The 11,222-nt window shown below is 39.8% G+C and overlaps 1 protein-coding gene across 3 annotated transcripts in view; it reads right to left on the reverse strand.

Annotated features, from left to right (window-relative positions):
* Nucleotides 1-10,134, reverse strand: part of CHUK (component of inhibitor of nuclear factor kappa B kinase complex) — a 49,433-nt gene extending 39,299 nt beyond the window's left edge. For all 3 annotated transcript variants that reach the window (XR_008529781.1, XM_054581356.1, XM_054581355.1), the window contains exons 1-5: nt 9,952-10,134; nt 4,864-4,958; nt 2,975-3,089; nt 1,791-1,860; nt 922-1,010 (exon numbers count right to left, since the gene is read on the reverse strand). Coding sequence is in view for 2 of the 3 variants with exons in the window: in XM_054581356.1 (XP_054437331.1) it covers nt 922-1,010; nt 1,791-1,860; nt 2,975-3,089; nt 4,864-4,958; nt 9,952-10,056 (474 nt within the window). In the remaining variant the exon portion in view is untranslated. The remainder of the gene's footprint in view (nt 1-921; nt 1,011-1,790; nt 1,861-2,974; nt 3,090-4,863; nt 4,959-9,951) is intronic.
* Between the last annotated feature and the right edge of the window lie 1,088 nt (nt 10,135-11,222).

An 11,222-nucleotide genomic window follows, 5' to 3' on the forward strand; every position in this document is an offset into this window, starting at 1 on the left:
TGGAGCATTGTCCAGCAAGAAATCTCCAGCACAAATCTTTGCAACACATTCAATCAGTCACAGCACCTTCTCCAGACACTGCAGATGTCATTTTTTGTGCTTCACTTGCGTTTTGACCTTTTTTGAAATAATAAAGCATAGTACGCTGAAACTGTTAAAAATTTTCTTCCAACTTCGATATTAAAATGGCTACACAAAAATTCACCAATTTTTTAAAAGATTTTATTTATTTATTTTTAGATGGAGGGGGAAGGAGGGAGAGAGGGAGAGAAACCTCAGTGTGTGGTTGCCTCTCACACACTCCCTACTGGGGACCTGGCCCGCAACCAGGCACGTGCCTTGACTGGTAATTGAACCAGCAACCCTTTGGTTTGCAGGCCGGCACTCAATCTACTGACCAACACCAGCCAGGGCAAAAAAATATTCACCAATTTTGATTTTTTTTTTTAATGTACGTTGATAATGACAGCTGTCACAATACAATCTAACAAAATTGTTTCAAATGGAGTTAAAGACAACCAAGCACTATTAAAACCATCTTAAGGAAAACATCAAATGAACTTTTTGGCCAACCCAATATTTAAGTAAATGTACTTTCATTCCTTAAAGTACAACAGATGTATGTGGTTTTTTTTAAATATGCTTCCTTAGGATTAATAAATAATTTACTCACTGCCTACAATCTCTGCTAGATACTGTGTTGGAAAAACAGAAGTGAACAAGGCATGTGCAGTTCCTTCTATAATGGAGCTACTGTGTTAGAAGGGGAGACAAACAATTAAACACAAAACCACAGTTCAGTGTAGTGAGGGCTGTGTAGAAAAAATAAGAGTGCTGTGGAAGGGCATCAAACCTCAAAGACTGACTACCTCAGGGTACTGAATTCAATCGGCATGGAACATTTCTTCAGTTTTCACCTACCTTTCCACCAACATCCTGAAGAACTATGTTTTCTGGTTTTAGGTCACGATGTATAATTTTGTTTTCATGCAAATATCGGATCCCAGATCCTAAATAACATTTAAAAGGTGATTTGAGGTAAAAGAAAGCACTGAATTTAAAAAAAATTTCATCTCACATTTTGTACTTCTCTAATGCTCAAATTTATATAGACTATCATAGCTACTCAATTAATATTACAGCAGTTCAAATTTTCTCCATAGAAAATCCAGTAACATTTAACAAATACTGCAGAATGATTATATGCCCATTTAACTTATGAGAATTAACATTAAAAAGAAATGGAACAAGAATTTTAGAAAAACTCTATACTTATCCTTATGGCTTTCCCCTCCCTCTTCAACTAGGCTTTGGCCTCCATGACCCAGGAAAAGAAGCAAAATCAAAATACATAGGGAAACACATTTTTGGATTTTAGTTTGTTCCAAGGGCCTACATAATGATTATTTTAGGGAATTTTCAGGAGTCATTCATATTAAAGAGATTTCACCCTTACAGTTGACTTGAGAACCTATTTAACAGATGAAATGCCACTGTTAAATAAAATTACTATGCTAATCAAGGAGGAAGGGAGAATAAAATTAAATTAGGTCATTTAACACTCCCCACTCCATTTTTTTTGGTCAACACCTAGAGCATTTATTAGCCAAAAACAAAAAATAAGTAACAAAATATCTTAGTAAATTAACTTAGCATCAACAATAACACTTAAATTTTTCTGATAATTTCTTATAGATGCTAAAAATCTATGCTTTATAGTAGTATACGGAATATTTTAAGGACCAAGGGGGCATTAAATTATGATGGTTTTTTTCATATTGATTACATACCTATATCACCCAGTAAAGAAAGTATCTGGCTTTCTTTAAGTCCACAGCAATTTTCTGGTTTGTTGAGTAGCTAAAAGAAAAAAAATTATATATATAATCAATGTTGCTGGGCAGTAACAGTAACACACTAATCATTACACTCTAAGAGAATAGTCAAAGTTAAAAAAATAAGTCATCATTAAGAAAATATAAGAGGGGGAAACTTACTGAATCCACTCAGAGAACATGTAAATTTCAGGACAAGGCTTATACAAGTAAAGGTGAAGGAAGTATTTGAAATTGAAAAAGGTTGAAAAATCTCATTCATATATATAATCCATACGGTAGATTTGAAATAAGATGAGAATATTTGCAACAGAGAAAAAAACTTTTTGGGGAGGGGGATTAGGAGAAAGAGGGGAAGGGATTAAGAAGTAAAAATTGTGCCCTAGCTGGTGTGGCTCAATGGATTGAGCACGAGCCTGTGAAGCAAATGGTCAATGGTTCAATTCCCAGTCAGGACACATGCCGGGATTGCAGGCCAGGTCCCCAGTAGAGGGCACACAAGAGGCAACCTCACATTGACATTTCTCTCCCTCTTTCTCCCACCCTTTCCTTCTCTCTAAAAATAAATAAATCAAATCTTTAAAAAAAAAGAAGTAAAAATTGGCAGTTACAAAACAGTCACAGGGATGTAAAGTATAGGGAATAGAGTCAATAATATTGCTATAACTATCTATGGTGCCAGCTGGGTACTAGAAATATCTAGGGGATCACTATGTAAAGTATATGATTATCTAACCACTATGCTATACACCTATACCCAATATAAAATAACACTGAAAGTAAACTGTAATTGAAAAAAAAAATTTTAATAAACACCCTAAACATTGATATTTTTATCTAACACCACCAATATAGCCACATCCTGTAAACACCACCACCACCAAAAGAATGCACGTTCTAAATATGGGGTCAGCAAACGTTCCCTGTAAAAAGACAGACAATAAATACTTTTGGCTTTCCAGGCCATATGGTCTCTGTCACAACTACTCAATGCTGCCACTGTAGTAAAAAAGCAGCCATAAAAACAGTTAACAGGCTACAGTTTAATGACCATGATTCTAGATTATCATACTGAACATGATTCAAACACTGTTAAGTTCATGATTTACTATCTCATCATCTCAAAACATCCATACTACCTTCCGGAGATCTCCTCCAGAACAGTATTCCATTGCTAGAAGAGGCACATCATTAATCAAAAAATTCAATTCCTCGGGAACATCACAGGCCTTTACAACATTGGAGTGGTTCAACCTAACAAAAAGGGGAAACATAATAATTAAAAAAATTTTTTCCAATGAAAAGGGACTAGGTTTGAAATGGTAGTTAATTGAGGGGCAGTGAGAGAAGGCTGGCATTATTTGTAATATTCTAATTTCTTGTTTGTATGATTAAAAATTAGTAATTTTTAAAAGAAAATACAAAAATACTATCACTATTACTACAACTATATTTCTATATACCAAGTATTAAGCACCTTCTGTACATTAACTCACTTGTCATAACAATCCTACTATGTAGATTTATTAAAAGTCTCATCACATAGGAGAAAGCTGAAACACAAATTGGTTAAATAACATAAGATCACACAGCAAGCAGGTGGTCAATTAAGGACTAAAATCTGGCAGTCTGGCTCCTAAGCCTCTATCAGACTGCCTCTACCATAATCAAAGAATTACTGAGAGAGAGGTGAATACTATTAAAATTTTGGCATATTTCCTTCCAGTTTTTAATCTGTGCACTAAAATGTCTCTCAATAAATACTACATCATTATAAATACTACATCATATATAAATGCTATATATTGTTTTAATATCTTTTTATATATAAATACTATATTTTGTTTTCTAATATCTTTTTTAACTTTAAATGCGTCAACCCAGCCATCATCATCATCATCATGCAGTGGATCTCAAAACTGGAATGGATTCCCAGGGCTTAGGGACCTAAAAAAACATAATCTCTACATGTAGGACCTGAAAAGTTTTATTGTTGCCAAGCTTTCCTGGTGATTCTGCCATAAAGCCAAGTTTGAGAAGCTTTAAAGTGAACTGAAAAAAAAGATACTGAAGTCAGAAAGTGCTTATTTCAAAGCCCGGCTCTCTTACTTACCAATTTTATGATTCTATCAGCTTCAACTTCCTCATCTATAAAATAGGAATAATACCTAAATCCACCGTTGCTGTGGCAACCTGAAGAATTATCTGTAAAGCACTTAGCACACGACCTGTGGAGGTTTTAAAACATGTCCATTTCTCCCATTAAGAGCTGAATTCTCCCCTTGAGTGTGGGCTGTACTTACTGTCTCATTTCTAACAAATGGAATGCAGCAGAAAGGATGGAGTAAAACTATCAAGGAAAGATCATAAAAGATGTGTCAGCTTTCATCTTGACTTCTCTCTCAGATTACTCTCTTTGAAGAAAGCTAGCTGCCATGTCATGAAGCCATTCAAGCTTTCCTGTAAAAAGGCCCATATGATAAACTGATGCCTCTAGCCAATAGCCATATAAATGAGCTTGAAGTGGATACTCCAGCCCCACGCAAGCCTTTGGGTATCTACAGCTCCAGTCAACATTCTGAGATGTTTCAGGAGAGATCAACATTAAAACCACCCAAGTAAGTCACCCCAAATTCTTAAACCACGAAACTGTGAGATTCTAAATGTTTGTTGTTTTAAGCCAGTAAGTCTTGGGGTAACTTTTTATCAAATACTAGATACACTATTTAACAAAAGTAGGTGAAAGTAAGAAATGAGAATACACTTACTGTTATTTAACTAGAAAGTAAATAGATGAGCATTGCCCAAGATTCAGAACAGATTCAGCCCTTACAGACCTAAATAATACCTACCTGACTTTTTAAACGAACCCTAATTAATCATAACGTGATGTTAGTATTTGAAATAGAACACATCTATTTAGTGAGAAAGAGAAAAATATATTCCCAAAAAGATAAGAAGAATGGATTCCTAGCCTCCTTTATGATGACACCAGGATAGGCTGCAGACTTGGGAAACAAGTACTTACTTTTTCATGATCTGGATTTCATGGCACCACCGTTCTCTGTTTTTGGTACTCAGCTCTAGGCGACAAGACTTAATTGCTATTTTGAGATCAAGTTCCTACCAAAACAGAAAATCAACAGAAAAAAATATAAATGAGGTTCTTGCGCAGATTTACTTGCTATCCAAGAAATGCCAACCTGGAGAAACAAAACTCTTTAGATTTACTAATTAAACATATTTATCCACAGCTCTCATGAACCAATGTTTTTGCTAGGTAAATCATGAGAACCGATGCTCTAAAGCTGAACAAACACACCAAAGCACACAAGCAAAAAATGACTGAGGCTAATCCTAAAACAGGTCTCTTCAGAAGACTGTCTCATAATATACTGCTGGAAAATACAAAGAAAGGTCTCCCCAATAAAACCCTCCCTTTTCTTATAGTGTAAAATTTTTATATTTAGAACTAGCCAGCTGCACTCAGTCTAGATGATCCCAATGTTGTTGGCAACATCCAAAGCATCACACTCTGGAGTCAGTCGAACATATGTCTTCTTCTCTCCATCAGGCCTGATCAGGACGTTGACCTTGGCCACTTAAGTATCATAGAGCTTCTTCTCAGCCTGTATGATCTGGTGCTTGTTGGCTTTGACATCCACAATGAACATAAGTGCATTGCTGTCTTCTATCTTATTCATGGCTGACTCAGTAGTCAGGGGGAATTGATGATAGCGTAGTGGTTCATCTTGTTTCTCCTGGGGGCGCTCTACCAAGGATATTTAGGCTGCCTTTGCAGCCCCAGTGTCTTAGGCCTCCAGAAAGTAGATGACATGCGGATTCTTTTGTGCATGTGTGTGTCTGTGTGTGGTGTGAAAGCCTTTTAGCACTGTTTTCTTTGCCTTCAAAGCCTTTGCCTTGACTTTGGCTTTGGCTTTGGGAGGGCAGGGGCTTCCTTCTTGACTTTGGGCACCATCTTCATGAAGAGCCCCAACAAACCCCTTTTTGAGCAAGAAAGCTAACAAGGGCATCAGCCTCCAACAGAACTAGAATGAAGAGGATAATTCAGGGTTCTCTAGCCTCAATAGCAAGAAATAGTTTTAATATAATCAAACCTAATACAAAAAAGTCCAAATTAGTTCCTGATTTCTTTGTATTTCTAATGACATAAAAAATCCTAATAATTGTATGTTTCCATATTTATAAAAATGAACCTAACAAATCTCGCCTATGACTAGTAATTTACCCAATTCTAACTGAAATGAGGAAGCAAGATACAACTTGTATAGGATAGTCCAAATGGAGTAGGGGTGGAGGGTGGGAGGAAGAAGATGGAGATAAGACAGTAGATACACAGAGAGAAAAGGAAAGAACTAAGACTACAATCTAGTCTACCCACAGTCCTCACACCCTTCAACCTTTCTTTGGTTTTAAGCAGGTACCTTGTTTTAGTTAGATCTCAAGTAAGCTTTTACCACCATGGAAATAATCTGGTACATCCATGAACATTAAACCCAAATTCTCATATGTAAGAGGCAGGAAGCTATTTCAAAAAGATCCTCTTCTGTAAGATCCTTCAGCTCCGTGGTTTCTATTTCACCTGCTCTTAAAGGCCTTTCTCACTCTACCTTTTCACCAATGGTATTCTGTGGAACATTTATAGGTGTCCAGCAATAAATTAAAAACAGCTCCGTACAGCCCTGGCCAGGTGGCTCAGTTGGTTGGAGCGTTGTGTTGCGGTTTCACTTCCCAGTGAGGGCACAAACTTAGGTTGCTGGTTCAATCCCTGGTCAGAGCATATACAGGAGGCAACAGATCAATGTTTCTCTCTCTCTCTACAAATCAATAAACATATCCTTGGGTGAGGGTTTTAAAAAAAAGGGACTATTCTAGAGACCGATAGTGATGGTTGTACAACATTGTAAATGTACTTAATGCCACAGAACTGTGCACTTAAAAATGGTTAAAGTGGTCCTGACCAATGTGACTCAGACAGTTGGGCATCAAGCTGCAAAGTGAAAGGTTGCCGGTTCAATTCCCTGTTGGGGCACATGCCTGTGTGGTGGATTTGGTCCCTGGTCAGGGCCTGTATGAGAGGCAACTGATCGATGTTTCTCTCCCTCTCTTCCTCCCTCCCTTCCCCCTCTCTAAAAAAAAATAAATACAGTCTGTAAAAATAGTTAAAATGGTAAAGTTACGTATATTTTACCACAATAAAAAAAATACTAAGTTCAATTAATTTCTTTACAATAGGAGTTCTCAGAGCTTTTAATATGCTAATGTGGGTTGTGACTCTTCAAATGAAAGAATGTTATGCATGCAGCAATTACCCAATTTATTTGACTATAGTATCCTTTTTAAAAAATGTTTCATGGAGTAAGAAGTGTTACTGTATTCCCTAGGAAGAGTTCATTGGTTATTTTGCCATGCTTCCACATTACTTTACAAATACAATCAATATGAGGCTACTGGATTGTACTTGAAAGTGTTTCTGTGTCTATCTCCCCCACTAGACTTGAAATCTCCTTGAGGGTAGAAAATACTGTTTTTGTTGATTTGGGCACAGTCAGCCCCAGCACAGTAATCAGCTAAACAAACTATCTCATATCCTTTTCTCTTCCTTATTACGACTAAAGAGGTGTAGAATATTGGGATGTGGCTTCCATTAAAACACAAGCATCTTGAAGGCTGTAAATGCAAGTGCTAAGTCAGGGCTTGGAAAAGTAATGATGCTGTTTCCAAGCCTTATGACAGGGTATTTGTTCTCTTCTCAACATGGGTCCAGCTGTCAAATGTCCCAGTTTTGGGGAAGTCCACTCTGGCACCTGGAAAGCTCCTGAAAGAGTTCTGAGATACTACAGAAACCAAATCTCTTCCATTTAGAAAGTGATAAATTCAACAGAGATAGAAAGAACAGTGGTTGTCAGGGGCTCCTGGGAAGAGGAAACGGGGAGTCACTGTTTAATGGGTATAGAGTTTCAGTTTCAGAACATGACAAAGTTCTGGAAGTGAATGATGGTGACAGTGGCGCAACAATGTGAATATACTTAATGCATCTGAACTGCACACTTAAAATGGTTAAAATGATAAACTTTATATACACACACACGCGCACGCACACACACACTTCACTGTATTTTTTTTTAAGTGATATATTCATCCATCCGCAGCCAAGGACCAAGAAAAGCGGTCGGAAAAGCATGCCAGCGTGCATACTTTTTGTTCCTACGACCAAGCTTAGATAAAAAGGCCATGGGCAACATCTGCTGGAAGTACTTGGCTTTTCCTCTTTTTGCTTTAGAGTACATTTCTGTCCTCTCTGATGGTGAGAATTATTAAATTTACTATTTGTCTGGCTGTCAAAGTACTTAATGCCTTAGTCTTCATCTTCCATTCTCCCTCTCTCGAAGATTTCCTCTTATGTTCTATCTGGAAATCTACCTCACAAATTTCTTCAGTTCTATCAGTGACATTTGTCATTGTACTGCCACACAAACATGCCTATTCCAGGTACACTCCCATTTCTTCTACCTCTCACCCTATATTATGGGCTCTCCACCCACATCTGTATATCTTAAGACAGCAAATCATGATGTGTCCTCTTGAATTCACTTCTCGATTCACAGGCCAACTGCAAGCATTTTAGTATTATTTTAACTGCTCATCTTGTCGCATAAGTTCACCACTCAGATATGTCTTTCACAAAAAAATCTTCCATGAACACCACTTTTGTTTTGGCATTTCCTTTCTTAAGGTCAACTGATGATACCAACAACACAGCAACAGCGGAAGGTAACATCTGAGGGCTTATCACAGGCCAGGACCAGGTCCTGGTTGGACCTTACCAAGTTGGAAACATGTGCATCCAACCTTTTGGCATCTCTGGGCCACACTGGAAGAAGAGTTGTCTTGGACCACACGTTAAATACATTGTAACATGTAATCACACACACAAAAAAATCTCATAATGTTTTAAGTAAATTTACGATTTTGTGTTGGGCCGCATTCATAGCAATCCTGAGCCACATGCGGCCCTCAGACCACAGGTTGGACACCCCTGGGCCCAGGTACTGTACTTAGCCACACACGTTATCTTATTTAACTGTTAGACTCACATACATTATTATAACCATTTTACAGATGCCAAAATAAAGGCTATGTACTTCAGGGGTGATTGGTCCAGAATCTATACATCTATAAAGGGCTGTGAATGTCCTTCAGGAAAGCATGAACTTCCTCAAATGGCAATGCACAAGGTTGCATGGATGTACCTCAGTGAATTTTTCTAAGGAAAGGGTTCATAACTTTTATATCAAGAAGTGCATAACACAAACATGATTATTAACTGCCACTACACTGTTTAAACATTTTTAATTAAATCATACAATTCCTGAGTCAGATGTTAGCTATCTTCCACGACTAGAACATCTTGTCCCCCCTCCCCTGCCCCCATCTATCTCCTTCCCTTGTGAATCCATGATCATTTTCAATAGCAGATCCTCATACTGTTTCCTATCTGGAACCCATTTCCAATTCCAAGGTCTCTCCAATGTTTCCAAAAGCTTAACAATAGACCCACCAGGAAACCTTCTCTGTCTACTCCAGCCCCACTGATATCACATGACCTCCAAGCATAGACAAGTGCAGAGAGATTCCAATAGGAAGCCCCCTCTTAAGCCCCATTTTCTCATGCACTCGTACTCACAATATACACTCTGACGTTGCACCTGCTTCACACATCCTGACACTCTCTACCTTCACTGGGACACATATGCCCTGTCACACTCGGTGAACACTTTGTTACATCTTGACACTCATAATATTACTTCTTAATAGCTCTATCTCACACACGCTGACCTAGGACCTCAGTCTCAGTCACCAAGCTCTCACGCGCGCGCGCTCTCTCTCCCTCTCTCTCTCTCTCTCTCTCTCTCTCTCACACACACACACACACACACACACACACACACACACACACACACACGAACATACACAGAGGCTCACTGGCCACAATACTGCCAAGATCTCACCGATGTTTCACATACTGACAGTCGCTGTGTTCTAGACGCTCTGACAAACACCCACCGCCGCTCCCTCTCGCGCCCCGCCTCACCCGATGCTGGTACAGGCAGACGTTTCCGAAGCCGCCGGTGCCCAGCCGCTCCCGCATTTCCCAGGGCCCGCCCGCGCCCGGCCGCAGCCCCGGGGGCCGCTCCATGGGGCGGGAGGGCAAACGTTCTCAGGTTCCACCAACGCTCCAAGGCCGGTTCCGGGCTGCCGAGGCTCGCGCGTCTCTCTTCTCGCGATACAGATGCGTCACTTCCGGTAACTGCCGCAGGAAAAGCCCCGCCCGCAATTTCCCCTGGTGGGCCGTAGCTACCTGTGGCAGAGAAGGTGGGTTAGAGAAGGAGGGCGCTTTCTATCCGCTAAGTACCGTGGGCATTTTCCTAGCTGAGAACCCACTTGTTTTTTTCAGGCCGTACATCCCTTCAGATCACTTTCCAAACCAGTCTGTCCCGTATTGTTCTTCTCTAAGCTTCACATCGTTCCACCCCTATCACCTGCAGACCTCTACCACCTATCCGCCAACCCCAACACCCACTGAGCTAACACTGGCAAAGGCCGTCTGTGATTTAAATACTGCGGAATCTGAAGAACTAGAAAGAATCCTGCGCTAACGGGCCCATTGGTGCATTATTAACTGGCCTTCGCAGTTCACGTTTTTCCCCTTAAATGATTAATCATCGTCCATGGACGAGTCAGGCCCAGCTCCTCTTTTGCTTGCCTTCCTATACACTTGTTTCAGGATATCCCCTATAATCCCAAACGACTCAAGGATGTGATGCTGTCCCAAAGTAAGTAATGTTCCCCCTGGCTTCAGGAGCTTTCCCCAAAATGTTTCAGAGCTTGCTGTCAAGTGGTCTTAGTTAGGGATTTGACAGTGCGGTAGGAAACCTAGTTTTCTACCTCATCGCACTGGCAATGAGGAAACCTAGTCAGAAGTTTCCTCATTATGGGGATTGTCTCATGGGTGATGCAGGGCTGCAGAGGCAAGCTTGGGAAATACTGTTAATACATCAAGAAGTGCTTCCAGCCCTTGCTGGTGTGGCCCAGTTGGTTGGAGCATCATCACGTGGATAGAAAGATCAAGGGTTTGATTCCCAGTCAGGGCAAATATTAAGGTTGTGGATTCAATCCTGTCAGGGCACATAGGAGAAAGCAATCAACTGATGTTTCCCTCTCACATCAACGTTTCTCTCTTTCTGTGCCTCCCTCTTCCTCTCTAAAAGAAATGAATTTTAAAAAAAGCGCTTCCAGCCCTGGCTGGCGTTGTCAGTGGCTGGTGCGCGGGCCTGCTCCCAGGTTGGATTCCCAGTCAGGGTT

Source organism: Pteronotus mesoamericanus, unplaced genomic scaffold (assembly GCF_021234165.1).
Source record: "Pteronotus mesoamericanus isolate MK-2021 breed Mesoamerican mustached bat unplaced genomic scaffold, CSHL_Meso_final contig_657, whole genome shotgun sequence".
NCBI lineage: Eukaryota > Metazoa > Chordata > Mammalia > Chiroptera > Mormoopidae > Pteronotus > Pteronotus mesoamericanus.